The following is an 18,088-nucleotide window of genomic DNA, read 5'->3' as shown; positions in this document are numbered from 1 at the left end:
GACAATGTCTGTTTTTCTTGGGAATTAATTCTTCCTTCATTTGTTACCAGATTGGCACCTTCTTTCTCTCATATTACCACTCGCGCCACAGCTAACTTTACCCATGCCGCTACCTCTCTGCTCCGCGAGGGTGTATACGCATGTGACGTATGTAAGAAGGTGCGCTTGTTTTAAGTCTCAAGAAAGAGTGAGAAGAGCCTGTAGTGTAATGCCTGCAGCTAAAAGCAACTGTGTGAGAACGTATACTCCGATATCACCATATAGTCATTTTCTATATCAGAAGAATCAGAATCAGAATCAGAAGAGTTTTTATTGCCATTGTTTGAGAACGGGTTCACAAACTAGGAATTTTACTTGGCGCAATGGTGCAACATAAAACACAGAATAGAATAACATGAGCTGTAACTGAGCTATCAGATCTTGTTATTGTTCATGTGTCTGATCGCACAGAGACAAACCCGCGATATATCCAGTACATCCATATATCGCCCAGCCCTACATACAGCCAGTTAATTGTCACACACATGGACTAGAAAAACTTACCTCCCATTCATCTTTGTCACTGTAGACTTTAGCAGAAACCTCTTCGGGGTTATAGAAGTGTTGGGCATGCTCAGTGGTCACAACTCTTACGTCCACCTGAAGCACAACAATAGAATTATTAAGAACAAAGTATGTAGCTGTTTAAATGTGTATAGGCTTATGTCCAAAGCAGATACAATGGAGCATATGGCAAACATTTTCATTGGTTTAGATCAGGGGTCAGACTCTCTAGTGCTGCCCTAGTGGCTCAAAAAAGGATTAAAAATGGATAAAGATGGGGGGAAATTTTTGTTTTTGTTTTAGTATGTTTTTTGTTTGAGGACAAACATGACACAAACCTTCCCAATTGTTAGAAGTACCACAGTTTAATATGTTTGTGTGTATGCTTCACTGATGACACTATTTGGTGAACATCAGGGCCGGCCCGTGGCATAGGCCGTATAGGCAAATGCTACGGGCGCCGTCCATCAGGGGGCGCCACGCCAGTGCCACAAATGTTGGAGAAAAAAAAAAAAAAAGTTGGTACTATTATTTCTAAATACAAAAAATAATCCCACGTTAATTAAAATGCAAAGTAAAGCCTATATAATAGAAATATTATTTGTTACAACATTACGCCCCCCCCCCCCCCCCCCCCCGCCCCCTCCCTTCCCGTATCATGACTCTTTTTGGACGTCACCACATCAAAAAATCAACACAAGATGTCAAAACGGCCAAAACTGTCAGGTGCCCAGGGAAGAAATAAGAGAAAAGAAGAGGAGGAGAAACGAGAAAAAGACAAGAGGTAGCAGGTAGGTAACGTTAGCCTACATGAAATTATTTGTCTGTTACAGAATGTGATAGTAACCTGGCTTTTTAGCATTAAGCTAATGTTACATGATTCGGCAATTGCTAATCAATAAATAGCTAGTTCTGTTTTAACGTCGGGTTAATATTGTGGAGGGGGCTAAATTGTTATGGAAAATAATAATGTAACGTTAGGTAATTACAGTACTCCCACCTTACATTCCTCAGGGACATTTGTATTAGATCTTTTAAGCAGGTGTTTTTTGTTTACATTGTTATTGCCTTCTGGTTAGCTAATGTTTGCCCTGCAGGTAATAGTCACTTTTCCACCCCTTTATATATTAGGTATAGTTGTAAGCCTAGTTCTTAAAGTGCACATCATTAATGTAAATTAAGCAATATGTATGTAAAAAATATTGTATTTCATATATTCATTTTTTAGTTTTTACATTCATTTATTTATTCATATTTTTTTTATCTTGTTAACTATTCTGATTGTTAATTTGCTTTCTTTAAGTAAAAAAAAGGTCAAAGACAAAGCTATTCGGTTTCTTGTGAGTATATACACTTCACTGCCGATGTGGGGGGGCGCCACCTAAAATCTTGCCTAGGGCGCCAGATTGGTTAGGGCCGGGCCTGGTGAACATCCTTTTGTCCTACTCATTTCGGCGGTTCTTGAACTCACCGTAGTGTGGACTGTGACGCAACAGTTTGTTTACATGTAAAGTCTTCCACTCCTCTGTCTCATTTTGTCCACCAAAGGTTTTATGCTGTGCGTGAATGCACAAAGGTGAGCTTTGTTGATGTTATTGACTTGTGTGGAGTGCTAATCAGGCATATTTGGTCAGTGCATGACTGCAAGCTATTCAATGCTAACATGCCATTTAGGCTAGCTGTATGTACATATTGCATCATTATGCCTCATTTGTAGCTATATTTGAGCTCATTTAATATCCTTTACTTTTATTCTCCTTGTATATAATTTAGTTTTGCATGTCTCATGACACATTATCTGTATGCATACCCTCCCGGATTTTCCGGGAGACTCCCGAAATTCAGCGCCTCTCCCGAAAACCTCCCGGGACAAATTTTCTCCCGAAAAACTCCCGAAATTCAGGCGGACCTGAGTGACGTGTTGACAACACACAACAACAGTGTCTACCGTAAAGCAGTTCGTCTGCCGTAAACAGCAATGTTGTGACACTTTTAAACAGGACAATACTGCCATCTACTGTACATGCATATGTGACCCACCCATAATGTGTCACATTTTTGTGTTGATTTATTTATTTTATTTTGTGGTTTGAATTCGTTTTTGGAGCTGTCATTACACATTTATCAGTATTCACATTGGTCAGTAGGGGGCAGTAGGGCGTTTCTTCCCAATTGAATGCTATCACCTGCAGACCGGAAGTGTCTTGTCATTCTGATGAGAGCGACCAGTCTGTGAACAATTGAAACGTCCTGTGTGCTTTTTCCTCCTGTATAACAGGTTAGTTTTGGTGAATCAACTCACTGAATAATATCCATGTGATCTTTATAAGTTTAAGTACACATTCTGATGGTGGAGCCTAACTCTAAAGTGTTTGTGAGTTGTAGTTTGTAAATGAACACTGAAATTCAAGTATTTATTTTATTTATATATATATATATATATATATATATATATATATATATATATATATATATATATATATATATATATATATATAGCTAGAATTCACTGAAAGTCAAGTATTTCTTATATATATATATATCTTAACCACGCCCCGCCCCCACCCCCCACCTCCCGAAATCGGAGGTCTCAAGGTTGGCAAGTATGTCTGTATGTAATATTGGCTGCATTTCAGATAGTTGTGTGTGTGCCATGTTGTTCCAGACCACAGCAAACGTTACCCAGCTTGCAAAGATTGTAATAAATCTATTAGAAGAAGACAGCCTGCAGTTTCCTTTAACTTGGACACACACATTTATACCTTTGGCCATTTTAAGGCAGTCATTTCCAGGAGTTATCTCACCTTCTGAATAACCTCTGATGTACTAATGGTTTCTAATGTTGTAAAAATGTGTAGAATAAATATTACATTTAAACATTTCTGTCAACGAAGATTTACTTCAGCCTGCGAAACATACCGGTAGTCATTTTGATAGTAGGATATTATAGCTAATATAGACACTTAAGCCACGTGTTGCCTTTACTATAAGACATATATACGGCTTTTCATTTTTTTTGGCTCCAGACAGATTTGTTTTTTGTATTTTTGGTCCTATACGACTCTTTCAACGTTTTGGGTTGCTGACCCCCTGGTTTAGATGAATGTATCATCACAAATGTACTGTACAGTAAAACCCTGTGGTAAATGAACCTCCACAAAGTAGGAATTGTTCATTATAACTCTTAATATTTTTATAGGTACATAATAAAACAAAATGTTTACTACATTCTAAATATGGGTTTTAACATTATGAAAGCCCTCTAGATATGTAATAGCATCTACCTAGTCACCTTTGAACTCATTCAATCCAATATAGTAATGTTACTGAGGCTGAGCCAGTGTGTTGTGACTGCTTTGGTCTCATCTAGTGGCCAATACTACTGTAGTGTTGATACTTTAATTCATTTAGCCACTATTAACTGTTGAAAATCTTTAATTTAGGCCAAAATATGCAGAGTTATAGCCACAAACTTTAAAACGAGATGCAGTGAGTGTCCAAACTACGGCTAGTGGAACAAGTGCGGCCCGCTGACATTTTCAATTTGGCCTGCGAGACATCATGAGTTTAATAAATAATCTTAAGTTCAATAATAAAATCTTATCCACAGGGATATTGGACTTAGTTAAAGAGTCTGACAGTTTTGATGCAGTTATTATGTTGCCATTCAGCGATGTGAGTAATTTAGGTCAATGACATTTAATTATACTCTGAACAAATGAATGCGCAGCATTTACTTATAGAACCTAATGCAAACAACCTTACCTAGTCATGGTGCAAAACAAATAAATACATAAAAACAATCCAACAAACCACAAAATGTCAACAGACATGGTCACACATAACACAACCTGCTCACTGAACTTTGTGGACATTATAAATAATGTCCATTTACCATAAAAAAAAAAAATCTAAATTACACCCATTTAAATCCATAACAAAGCATGATGGGAAAAATGGCAAATCACTCTCTACACTTATCCATGTTTGGCGCATTTTAGATGTTTGATATTTCTGATTGATTACAAAACTTTAGGGTGATTGTAACGGAAGTAAACAGACTATCACAAACTTTCCAATTATATTAACTATATCTACATTATATTAATATATGTATATATATATACATATATATATATATATATATATATATATATATATATATATATATATATATATATATATATATATATGTTAATATGTACTCACAGACTCACACACAGACACACACACACACACATATATATATATATATATATATATATATATATATATATATATATATATATATGGATGCTAGTGATGGGTCCGGCAACACCGATGCATCGGCGCATGCGTGGAGCTCATAGAGCTAAACCCTGTGTCGGTGCGCGTACCGCTTTTAGAAAGTCATGTGACCGATCATGAGCTGTTTTGGTCACGTGACCGATACGCGAACTGTGTCGCACTGACGCCTCCTCTGTGCCCTGTGAGCGGCTCTTTTCTACAGCCGGAGAAATAATAACTAAGAAGAGAAAGCGTCTAAAATTGAATACGTTGGAAAAACTGTTTTTTTTTTAATAAAAATGTGTAAAAATAAATAAATAATAATTTCCAGGTCCACAAGCATCCTCATTCACAACACGTTCTCTTAGATTTCCATGTTATGATACATGTTCACATTATTTGACTGTATATAAAAAAGACAAAAAATATATTTTTATTTAAATGAAGTTATGAAATAATCCTAAATGAAATACAATGACTTGGCTTATATTATTGTATATACTAGGTCAGTGGTTCTCAACCTTTTTTCAGCAATGTACCCCCTGTGAATTTTTTTTTAATTCAAGTACCCCCTAATCAGAGCAAAGCATTTTTGGTTGGAAAAAAAAAAAGATAAAGAAGTAAAATACAGCACTATGTCATCAGTTTCTGATTTATTAAATTGTATAAAAGTGCAAAATATTGCTCATTTGTAGTGGTCTTTCTTGAACTATTTGGAGAAAAAGATATAAAAGTAACTAAAAACTTGTTGAAAAATAAACAAGTGATTCAATTATAAATAAAGATTTCTACACCTAGAAGTAATCATCAACTTAAAGTGCCCTCTTTGGGGATTGTATTAGAGCTCCATCTGGATTCATCAACTTAATTCTAAACATTTCTTCACAAAAAATAAATCTTTAACATCAATATTTATGGAACATGTCCACAAAAAAATCTAGCTGTCAACACTGAATATTGCATTGTTGCATTTCTTTTCACACTTCTTTTTGACAGACATTTTAGTGACGAACCTGAGCTTGTGCTTCACTGAGTTTATGAACTTACATTCATATTTTGTTGAAGTATTATTCAATAAATATATAAAGGATTTTTGAATTGTTGCTATTTTTAGAATATTTTTTAAAAATCTCACGTACCCCTTGGCATACCTTCAAGTACCCCCAGGGGTACGCGTACCCCCATTTGAGAACCACTGTACTAGGTCATAAAATCAGTGTCAGTTGAGTCGGTCCATAGGTTGCCTGTAGGGATTTTTAATGTCCAGCAGATGTCAGTATTTAGTGACACAGTATCGACACAGTGTCAATACAGTTTTGCAATGTGTCGAAACGCTTCATGACGCCTCATCAACCCATCACTAATATTCGGGGTCGCGGGACAAGTGGGCACCTCATCGCAGGGCCAACACAGATAGACAGGCAACATTCACACTCACATTCACACACTAGGGACCATTTAGTGTTGCCAATCAACCTATCCCCAGGTGCATGTCTTTGGAGGTGGGAGGGGCCTATCCCCAGGTGCATGTCTTTGGAGGTGGGAGGAAGCCGGAGTACCCGGATGTGAGAAGTCATTGTAAAAGGTCATAAGTGCGTTATTACAAACTTGGGAGACCTAAAGGGATAAGCGGTAGAAAAATGGATGGGTGGACGGAGACAAAGACGCTTAGGTGTTAAGAGGGAGACAATCATCTTTTAAAACGCTCACCTCTGGCAGCAGAAGAAGCTCGGATACTAAAAGTGGTAGTTTAAGGGCAGCTACGCTCCCCGTCACCCCAACAAGAACACAGAAAGTCGCGGGAGATTTCACCAAGTCAGTTTGAGGGAGAGGAACATCTTCATCCGCCTGCATGTTGACACTCCTAATACTCCTTCTTCTAGCTACTTATCACCGCCTGAAGTAACAATACTCCTTCTTCTAGCTACCTACAGTTGGTAACTGTTCCCATTTCCGTAAACAAACCCAGTTCAGCCAATCAGAGACGAGGATGGTGAAACGTGACCTCCCGAGCACGCGCACGTCTTCTACACATGACAGCATTCGAGCGCGCGCCCGTTCGTAGAATGTTCTGGCAACTTGCTAGGCGGCTAGCATGAGGGAAAGGGGATTTCGGTGCATTATTAGTTTGATACAAAACTATTGAAAGCACAAAACAATGACGCTGACGCCGCTTGTTTACTGGGCTCAACGCCATGAAGACGTTTACCTGCGGGTGGAGCTGACGGACGCTCAGGTAAGTTACACCTGCAACTCATGTAGCATAAATGGCTCCTTTAAACACAACATTGCTGCTTTACTGTAGTTGTCAGTACTGCGCCTGTTACTACATGCATGCACAGCTTCATACTGATTGTTGGAGTGCAGTCATGACCAATGTTCCCTCTAATTGTTGATGTGTGTGAGCAGGCCCGGCCCTAACCAATCTGGCGCCCTAGGCAAGATTTTAGGTGGCGCCCCCCCACATCGGCAGTGAAGTGTATATACTCACAAGAAACCGAATAGCTTTGTCTTTGACCTTTTTTTTTTTTTACTTACAACTATACCTAATATATAAAGGGGTGGAAAAGTGACTATTACCTGCAGGGCAAACATTAGCTAACCAGAAGGCAATAACAATGTAAACAAAAAACACCAGCTTAAAAGATCTAATACAAATGTCCCTGAGGAATGTAAGGTGGGAGTACTGTAATTACCTAACGTTACATTATTATTTTCCATAACAATTTAGCCCCCTCCACAATATTAACCCGACGTTAAAACAGAACTAGCTATTTATTGATTAGCAATTGCCGAATCATGTAACATTAGCTTAATGCTAAAAAGCCAGGTTACTATCACATTCTGTAACAGACAAATAATTTCATGTAGGCTAACGTTACCTACCTGCTAACTCTGTCTTTTCTCGTTTCTACTCCTCTTCTTTTCTCTTTTTTCTTCCCTGGGCACCTGACCGTTTTGACATCTTGTGTTGATTTTTTGATGTGGTGACGTCCAAAAAGAGTCATGATACGGGAAGGGAGGGGGCGCACCGTGCGGGGGAGAGGGGGGGGGGCGTAATGTTGTAACAAATAATATTTCTATTAAATAGGCTTTACTTTGCATTTTAATTAACGTGGGATTATTTTTTTGTATTTAGAAATAATACCAACTTTTTTTTTCTTTCTCTCCAACATTTGTGGCACTGGCGTGGCGCCCCCTGATGGACGGCGCCCTTAGCATTTGCCTATACGGCCTATGCCACGGGCCGGCCCTGTGTGTGAGCAAAGGCAAAAAGTCCCTGAGCATTGAGTGGAGTCCATGTGAGCAACATCAGACGTGCACACTGTGGCTACACCAGCAGCACACCTGTCCCAAACATGACTAAATAACAACTTACATCTCCATCCATCCATTTTCTACCGCTCGTCCCTTTCGGGGTCGCTAGAGCCTATCTCAGCTGCATTCGGTCGGAAGGCGGGGTACACCCTGGACAAGTCCCCACCTCATCGCAGGGCCAACACAGATAGACCTCACATATGGTCATGACCCAAAGCTCATGACCATATGTGAGGATGGGAACGTAGATCGACCGGTAAATTGAGAGCTTTGCCTTCCGGCTCAGCTCCTTCTTCACCACAACGGATCGATACAGCGTCCGCATTACTGAAGACGCCGCACCGATCCGCCTGTCGATCCCACGATCCACTCTTCCCTCACTCGTGAACAAGATTCCGAGATAACAGCATTTCATGATTAATATTTATAAATTAAGATTCCTAATAAATGACACTAGAATAAGCACATATTTGATTGGTAAATCATAGTGTAACGACCTGGAATGACACTTTGTGTGGTGTTGGAGTTGTCCGACTTTTTGTGTGGCTGTAAACGCATCACTGGCTAAGTGCCATATGTGCATGTGTTGGCGCAAGTGAGAAAGAGCGAGCGGCTGCTGTTGATATAACAAAGTTGCTTTTGGTCTTTCATGAACTGTGTACTTGTATTGTTTGTCTGGGTGGAGGTCCTGCTTTGGAAATAATTTGTACCCCTTTCAGACATTGCATTTAGTTCCTATTAAAACATTCACATGTTGCACAATGAGATGTAAGCAGGGGATCATGTGTACATTCCTGCAACTTCCTGCTTGTAAAAAATATATTTTTATTAGTCTATCCATCCATTTTCTACCGCTTATTCCCTTTGGGGTCGCGGGGGCGCTGGAGCCTATCTCAGCTACAATCGGGCGGAAGGCGGGGTACACCCTGGACAAGTCGCCACCTCATCGCAGGGCCAACACAGATAGACAGACAACATTCACACTCACATCCACACACTAGGGCCAATTTAGTGTTGCCAATCAACCTATCCCCAGGTGCATGTCTTTGGAGGTGGGAGGGGCCTATCCCCAGGTGCATGTCTTTGGAGGTGGGAGGGGCCTATCCCCAGGTGCATGTCTTTGGAGGTGGGAGGAAGCCGGAGTACCCGGAGGGAACCCACACAGTCACGGGGAGAACATGCAAACTCCACACAGAAAGATCCCGAGCCCGGGATTGAACCCAAGACTACTCAGGACCTTCGTATTGTGAGGCAGATGCACTAACCCCTCTTCCACCGTGAAGCCCTTTTTATTAGTATTTATTTAATATATTAACAGCATTTCATGTTTAATATTTATAAATGAAGATTCCTAATAAATGACACTAGAATAAGCACATATTTGATTGGTAAATCATAGTGTAACGACCTGTAATGACACTTTATGTGTAGTGTTGGAGTTGTCCGACTTTTTGTGTGGCTGTAAACGCATCACTGGCTAAGTGCCATATGTGCATGTGTTGGCGCAAGTGAGAAAGAGCGGGCGGCTGCTGTTGATATAACAAAGTTGCTTTTGGTCTGGTTTGTACTGCAGAAAATGACCACTTTTGCTAGATATCATTTTGTTTTACTAATGTTTTGGTGATGACAATAAAGAGTTTTGCTCAGTAAAGTGATGGATGGAATTCATGTCCTCAAAGCGTCTCGACAGACGTTACAATAATTGAACAATGATGACGAAAACTTTTCTCTGTGGAAAATTGTTATGCGCTTATTTTTTTTATTTGATTTTGTGCGTGGCATAGATTTGCCGTGCGCAGAGGACGCTTGAGCAGTGCACAATTGCACAGGCGTGCACCTTAGAGGGAACGTTGGTCATGAGTAGATATAGTAGATTTACAGTCATGTGGGTTAAAAAAAACCCATTGGATGACCCGAAAGAGACAAGCGGTAGGAATGGATGGCTGGATGGATGGACTCGAGAGTGATCACAGGGGGATAGGTCAGGTGATGTTTTCTTCATTGATTCTCATGTAGTTGATCTACCTATATAGTAGCAATGGTTATGTCATCGATAAATACATAATGCTGTTTGATACCTGGGGTACCAATTGAGGCACAATTAAGTGCACTATCCATACACTTAGGTAAAACGGAATCCATCCTATTTGGGTCCCAAATCAATCTCAAGAAAGTCAATAACTTCACAATAAAAGTGGGTGACATTGTTATCACCAGGAAAGATGATGTCACCTACCTAGGTTCCATTCTAGAGGCTAATCTTTCCTGTGTCACCTTGTCAGCATGCAGTCTTACTGCTTTGTCTCCCTCTCTGTGTATTTTTCGCTATCTTCCCTTTATTTTGTAATGAACTGACCAAATGAGTGCTTTTGTTGCTGTCTTATGTTATTACTCACTCCTTAACTTGACTAACAGGAACACACTTCTATTCCTCCCTGCAGAACATTGATGTCCATGTGCATGAAAACATGCTTCACTTTACAGGTGACCTAAATATGTGTGTGTCCATAATGCTTGTATGGTTGCAAAGCATGTTTTGGGAAAGATCATTAGAAGTCCATATGTTGTGTGTGCAGCCCTGGGTCACGGTGCAAAGGGGCAGAACCAGTACGAGTTCAGCCTGGAGTTTCTTTTACCTGTAAAGACAGAGGTACGATGCCATTTGATTTGCACGTTTTCTTGATATGGTATGTAATAATACGGTGATTGTGTGCAGGTGGCTCACAAGTCCACTCAGCGGCAGGTGAACGTCAGCGTTAGGAAACAGCAGAGAGGCTGGTGGGAAAGATTGACCAAACAGGAACGTAAGCCGCTCTTCTTGGCTCCGGACTTCGACCGCTGGCTCGATGAGTCGGACGCCGAGATGGAGATCAGGAAAAATGTGAGCAGAAAGTTGCAGGATAACACACCTGTGGTATGTGGGGAAAGATAATATTGGCTTGTACTTTGCAAAGGAGGAGAGAAGGAACAAGCTGAAGGATGCTCAGCATGATGAGGAAGGTCACTGAAGTCAATCGGAAACATTTTCTTTTGACCAATCCCAATATTGACTGTTGCTTTTTTGTTTCAGGGTTCATCAGTCTGAAAACAGCATTTTTGTTTACGTATAACTTAGTACAGTTCCTTGGCTTTTCATGGATCTTTTTCAACATGACCTTTCGCCTCCTCAGGTTCGGCCGAGGTGAGGCTCACATGATTGCTTTTGTACTTCCCATGAGGCATCGCCATAATAACGCCTTATTTACCTCAACTTCCAGATTCTTTCTACGACACATTTCACACCATATCGGACATCATGTTCTTCTGCCAGATCCTGGCGGCCGTCGAGGTTCTCAACGCTGCTTTTGGCATCGTCAGGACCGGCGTTATCCCGACTCTTATACAGGTAGCACATGTCTGATTGTGTGGTCTCTCTCTGGAATATAACATTTATTCCTCTTTTCAAAGGTGGTTGGAAGGAATTTCATCCTCTTCATCATTTTTGGTAGCTTGGAAGAAATGCAGAATAAGTCGGTGGTTTTCTTTGTTTTCTATCTGTGGAGCGCCATTGAAATTTTCAGGTAGCACTCAACACATTACTATAAGGTGCATGCTTATTTTTTATTCTGTTTATCTCTCACAACACCTCCTGCTTGTCACTCACTGGACAATGCATTAGGTACACCGACAATCTAAGTTTTATGAGAGCTGTATCAAAATAATGTACTTGATTTGTGTCGCGTTTTTTTCTAGTGACTCCAAGCGTGTTGTTACACATAGGACCCATTATTCATTCACTCACGGTGGTGGTGGTAAGCTACATTTGTAGCCACATCTGCCCTGGAATGAAAGCACATATAATCTTCCCAGCAAACAGCGAGTGCTGCTGTAAGCCCCGCCCCCATCTAAAGCGTCCGTCAGTCTACCCCAGGGCAGGTGTGGCTACAAATGTAGCTTACCACCACCAGGTGTGATGAGTTTGAATGCTTTGAGTGTCTAGAAAAGCTCTATATACATCTAATCCATTATTATTATTATTATTATTATTATTATTAAAGCACTCACATACGGCTAAAAGGAAACTACAAAAAGAGTATACAGAATGAAGTTCATTTGTATTTGATTATATAAACACTAGTTTATCATGAAAAGCAATGGTCAATTATCCAAATTAAACTATTACGCCATTTTACCCTCCTACCGCACAATAAGTGTAATTAATATATAAAATTGATAGAATCCTGACCCCATATAGTGCCTGTAACTTTAAATATGCAGTTTCCACACAGCCGCTATAACACAGCATTAGAGATGTCCGATAATGTTTTTTTACCGATATCCGCTATTGTCCAACTCTTAATTACCGATACCGATATCAACCGATACCGATATATACAGTGGTGGAATTAACACATTATTATGCCTAATTTTGTTGTGATGCCATGCTGGATGCAATAAACAATGTAACAAGGTTTTACAAAATAAATCAACGGAAGTTATGGAAAAAAATGCCAACATGGCACTGCCATATTTATTATTGAAGTCACAAAGTGCATTATTTTTTTTTAGCATGCCTCAAAACAATAACAGTGCAATACTTTTTCATAACATGGTCACTACTGCCTAGTTTTTCTTGTTATATTCTTATTTTACTGTTATATTTTTATTCTTATTGTAATATTTTTCTATTCTGTTTCCATTTATACCCCCATTATTTACTTTTTAAATTCGATCTCAATTCTATACACTGCTGCTGGAATTTAAATTTTCCTGAAGGAATCAATAAAGTACTATCTATCTATCTATCCAAACAGCAGCTTGGAATTTGGGACATGCTCTCCCTGAGAGAGACTATGAGGAGGTTGGGGTGGGTGGGGGTAGGGGGAGGCGGGGGGTGTATATTGTAGCGTCCCGGAAGAGTTAGTACCGTATTTTCCGCACCATAAGGCGCCCTGGGTTATAAGCCGCGCCTTCAATGAACGGCATATTTCAAAACTTTGTCCACCTATAAGCCGCCCCGTGTTGTAAGCCGCATCTAACTGCGCTAAAGGAATGTCAAAAAAACAGTCAGATAGGTCAGTCAAACTTTAATAATATATTAAAAACCAGCGTTCTAACAACTCTGTCCCAAAATGTACGCAAATGTGCAATCACAAACATAGTAAAATTCAAAATAGTGCAGAGCAATAGCAACATAATGTTGCTCGAACGTTAATGTCACAACACACAAAATAAACATAACGCTCACTTTCTGAAGTTATCTGGCGGCTCCAGTTCGGGGGAGTTGGCGATCCGAGGAACCCAGATGCACACACTCATCGCGGGTCTTCAAAGATTCCTCCCATGACGTTCCCTTGCTAGCGCTGTTGCCTTCATTCGAATAGTGATGGTGCTGACACTTCTGCTTGCTGCTCTCTGCTCAACAACCCACTGTTCGAGTTTGTCCTCCAACAGTAGCCATCTTGCTTTGTTCCCTCGGAAACTCTGTTTTGTCTTCTTTACCTGGCGCAGGTCATCTTCTTGCTTCCTCCACCTACGCACCATTGATTCATTTATGTTATATACTCTTGCTGCTGCTCTATTTCCGTGTTCTTCGGCATGACTTATTGCCTTAAGTTTAAATTCTGCGTTATACGCGTGTCGCTTAGTAGGAGCCATTTTGTGGTCTGGTCTTTACAGATGTAAACACACAAAGGAAATGAAACGTGATATCCGCGCGCTTCTTCTTCTTCTACGCGGGCGGGTGGTTGCTTACAGTAGAAGAAGAAGCGCTTCCTGTTCTATGGGGGCGGGTGCTTACCTTGGCGGTTGCTTGCGTAGAAGAAGAAGCGCTTCCTGTTCTACCGGGAAAAAAGATGGCGGCTGTTTATCGTAGTTGCGAGATCGAAACTTTATGAAAATGAATCGTAATATTAATCCATATATAAAGCGCACCGGGTTATAAGGCGCACTGTCAGCTTTTGAGAAAATTTGTGGTTTTTAGGTGCGCCTTATAGTGCGGAAAATACGGTACTGCAAGGGGTTCTGGGTATTTGTTCTGTTGTGTTTATGTTGTGTTACGGTGTGGATGTTCTCCCGAAATGTGTTAGTATTAGTATTAAGTTGTCTATTTATCAAGTAGATTACCTTACTCATAAAAACATATTAAAATAGTTGGCAATTTCACCATGTTTGGCTAAAAATGTACCATCAATTTCAATAAAAGCAGGTTCATTATTTTTAACTCTTCCAAGTACAGAAGGTGTATGTTATTAAAACCTGCCAGAGTTTCTTCCCGTCATTCTTCGCATTGTAGATTTGATTTGAATTATGTTTTTTTCCTGTGATTGTTTCAATTTTGTCACCATACTTCTGAGTTTACGGTATTTCCCCACATGCTTGTATCAGCTGGTTTTACAGCAGCTTGCTTTGATTATACACCTTTTTACTTGTTCATTGAGCCAAAGTGCCGTGGTCTTTTTAACCAACGCTTTCTTTAAGTGTGCTTGTTTATCGGCTACTTTCTTTAGCTACAAATACATATAGAGCATTATTGGTCTGTTTTTCTGAATAAATAATATCCCAGGTATGATCACTAAAGACAAGTGGAAGAGATGTAGTCTTGGAGCAAAGTTGACCAGCATTAGTGTAAATATGATCAATGCATGACTTACAAAATACAATACCGGTACTTTGAAATCAATGACATACGTCCACTGTAGTGACCATCCTTTCTTTTAAGGCACATGACAACCAATCGCATTTTTCTAATCGCCCAATAGATATTTTTTGTTCTGCTTCTAACATATCACACACAGTGCATGCGAAAAGTATTTATAGCGCTCCACTTTTTCCACATTTTGTTATGCTGCGGCCTTATTAAAAAAACTGAATACATTCATTTTTGTCCTTAAAATTCTACATACCGTATTTTCCGCACTATTAGCCGCACCTAAAAACCACAAATTTACTCAAAAGCTGACAGTACGGCTTATAACCCGGTGCGCTTTATATATGGATTAATATTAAGATTCATTTTCATAAAGTTTAGGTCTCGCAACTACGGTAAACAGCCGCCATCTTTTTTCCCCGTAGAAGAGGAAGTGCTTCTTCTTCTACGCAAGCAACCGCCAAGGTAAGCACCCGCCCCCATAGAACAGGAAGCGCTTCTTCTTCTACTGTAAGCAACCACCCGCCCCCCGTAGAAGAAGAAGAAGAAGCGCGCGGATATTACGTTTCATTTCCTTTGTGTGTTTACATCTGTAAAGACCACAAAATGGCTCCTACTAAGCGACAGGTTTCCGGTTCATGAAAAGACGCAATCTCTCCATCCGCACACGGACTACTATTTCACAGCAACTGCCTAAAGACTTTCAAGAAAAGCTGGCTACTTTCCGTGCATATTGTAAAAACAAGATAGCTGAAAAAAAGATCCGGCCGGAGAACATTATCAACATGGACGAGGTTCCACTGACTTTTGATATTCCTGTGAACCGCACTGTGGATACAACGGGAGCACGTACGGTGAATATTCGCACCACAGGGAATGAGAAGTCATCCTTCACTGTGGTTCTAGCTTGCCATGCTAATGGCCAGAAACTTCCACCCATGGTGATATTCAAAAGGAAGACCTTGCCAAAAGAGACCTTTCCAGCCGGCATCATCATAAAAGCTAACTCGAAGGGATGGATGGATGAAGAAAAGGTGAGCGAGTGGTTAAGGGAAGTTTACGCGAAGAGGCCGGGTGGCTTTTTTCACGCAGCTCCGTCCATGTTGATATACGACTCCATGCGCGCCCACATCACGCTGGTTTTTAATATATTATTAAAGTTTGACTGACCTATCTGACTGTTTTTTTGACATTCCCTTTAGCGCAGTTAGATGCGGTTTATAACACGGGGCGGCTTATAGGTGGACAAAGTTTTGAAATATGCCGTTCATTGAAGGCGCGGCTTATAACCCAGGGCGCCTTATGGTGCGGAAAATACGGTACAATGATTTTTTTTTATAGAGATTTTTGCAAATGTATTTAGTTCATGTAAGTGCTATGGTTTTGATGCAGGTATCCATTCTACATGTTGGGATGTTTCAACACAGAGTGGAAGATCCTCACATGGCTGCGATACTCATTGTGGATACCGCTCTACCCTCTGGGGGTCATAGCTGAGGGTATGTTTACTTGTCTGAAAGTTGATTATCTAACCTGCCAAGACAAAGAACAAACACTCCTGTCACTCATGTAGCTGTTGCCGTGATTCAGTCCATTCCCATCTTTGACGAGACCCGACTGTTCAGCATTCCTCTGCCCAAAACCATCGGCCTCTCTCTGAGCTTCTCCTACGTCCTGCGTGTATACATCATTCTCATGTTTCTGGGTAAGTCTTCCCATTTAACAAAAGTTAAAAAAAAAAAATCACATCCTGCCATTCTTTCAGGACTTGTCATCAACTTTCGTCATCTCTACAAGCAAAGGAAGAAGCGTTTCCGCACCAAGAAGAGGAAGGCACATTGATGCACTGTCACTGCCTGTTTTCAAAGTTCTAATCTTCTGAGCACTATTAAGTATTGATGTCTTCTTTTTTTCCTGCTGCTAATTGGTTCCGCTTGATGGTTTACTGGGACCACTCTTTAAGAACATTTACTACACCCCTCTTCCCATTTTGTTAATGATAGTGGAAGGCTTGGCCATTTTGATTTGAAGCTGTGTTACTGTATTAGTGCTCCTTTGATTGGTTTACAGTATTTTTGAATATCATCTTTTGAGAATGAATCACTCTACAGCACTCAGGGTGAACACTAGATGACCAATGCTTTCTTACCTTGACTTGTGATAAAGACACTTACCAGCCACTTATTTAGGTACTAGAGATGCGCGGATAGGCAATTATTTCATCCGCAACCGCATCAGAAAGTCGTCAACCATCCGCAATCCACCCGATCTAACATTTGATCAGAACCGCACCCGCCCGCACCCGCCCGTTGTTATATATCTAATATAGACGATGCAAGGCATTAGTGAGGTTATAAAGCTTTTGCCTGTTAAAGAAAGGAGACTGATCCAATGCAGCACACACATTCGCGTGCCACGCTGTCATGACCCAGACGCACACAAGTGCGCAATCATATGGGAGCCGCGCTGAGCGCACCTCCAAGCGCGTCTCGCTGCCGGCGACGGCCGGGTATGGGCCCGACGCTCCAGCGCCATCCATTTTCAGGGCTAGTTGATTCGGTAGGTGGGTTGTTACACACTCCTTAGCGGGTTCCAACTTCCATGGCCACCGTCCTAGCTGCTGTCTATATCAACCAGGGTGAGCCCCACCCCTTTCGTGAGCGCACTGCGCGCGGAGTGACCCCTGTTACGCGCCCCCGGCAACAGGGGTGGCGGGCAGGTAAGCTGCGCGGGCGGAGCGCGCGGAGTGACCCCTGTTACGAGCCCCCGGCCACAGGGGTGGCGGGCAGGTAAGCTGCTTACCTGCTGCGCGTGACGCCGGCCGCGGCAAAGGCGGACGAGGCGGGGTGTCGGTGCGGTGGGCGCGGTGGTGATCAGCTACGGCTCCCGGTGGGGCCCTCTCGGGGGAAGGGGCCTCGTGTCCATCTCTTTTTCTTTTTTTTTTTCTGTTGTGGCATATGTAGCGGATGCCTGCTCGTTTTTCGTACGTGGGTAACAACATTTAACTATGTATATATATTTCCCAATTGGTTTAACTGCCACCCGCCTGAATCTATTTAAAATCTAATTTTTTTCTATTTCAACCACCCGACCCGCGGATAAAATCTAATTTTTTTAAATTTCATCCGCCCGATCCGCGGACTCCGCGGTTGTGCAAACCGCGCATCTCTATTAGGTACACATCATCTGATAAGCCCCACCACAAAAGCTTGATTTCTGTGACACTGTCAAAAGTAATTAAATAATTTCATCATTGTATTTTGGGGTGTAGAACAAGGTATTTTTACACCATTGCAAAGTGTAACCACAATAATAAACATTGCTAAATGAATA

At 41.0% G+C, this 18,088-nt stretch overlaps 2 protein-coding genes across 4 annotated transcripts in view; one reads left to right on the top strand and one right to left on the bottom strand.

Moving 5' to 3' along the window:
- ppcdc (phosphopantothenoylcysteine decarboxylase) overlaps nt 1-6,734 on the bottom strand; it is a 26,141-nt gene extending 19,407 nt beyond the window's left edge. For both annotated transcript variants that reach the window (XM_061969480.2, XM_072913995.1), the window contains exons 1-2: nt 6,520-6,734; nt 544-639 (exon numbers count right to left, since the gene is read on the bottom strand). In XM_061969480.2, coding sequence (XP_061825464.2) covers nt 544-639; nt 6,520-6,663 — 240 coding nt within the window. In that variant the 5' untranslated portion in view covers nt 6,664-6,734. The remainder of the gene's footprint in view (nt 1-543; nt 640-6,519) is intronic.
- Nucleotides 6,734-18,088, top strand: hacd3 (3-hydroxyacyl-CoA dehydratase 3). 2 transcript variants are annotated; one of them, XR_012050653.1, is made up of 12 exons: nt 6,734-7,045; nt 10,569-10,611; nt 10,704-10,777; nt 10,844-11,008; nt 11,082-11,127; nt 11,198-11,308; nt 11,385-11,512; nt 11,575-11,687; nt 16,148-16,254; nt 16,329-16,460; nt 16,521-16,944; nt 17,931-18,088. XR_012050653.1 is itself a non-coding variant. In XM_072913994.1 (11 exons), the coding sequence occupies exons 1-11, from the start codon at nt 6,968-6,970 to the stop codon at nt 16,595-16,597; spliced, it is 1,074 nt and encodes a 357-aa protein (XP_072770095.1). In that variant the 5' UTR covers nt 6,734-6,967; the 3' UTR covers nt 16,598-17,072. The 2 variants fall into 2 exon arrangements, 1 of the variants encoding a protein (XP_072770095.1); XM_072913994.1 differs by lacking the exon at nt 17,931-18,088 and having other exon boundaries at nt 16,521-17,072.

This window comes from Nerophis lumbriciformis, linkage group LG10 (genome assembly GCF_033978685.3).
Source record: "Nerophis lumbriciformis linkage group LG10, RoL_Nlum_v2.1, whole genome shotgun sequence".
NCBI lineage: Eukaryota > Metazoa > Chordata > Actinopteri > Syngnathiformes > Syngnathidae > Nerophis > Nerophis lumbriciformis.
The sequence above is the reverse complement of the archived record's forward strand: the minus strand, read 5'-3'. Positions and strand labels throughout refer to the sequence as shown.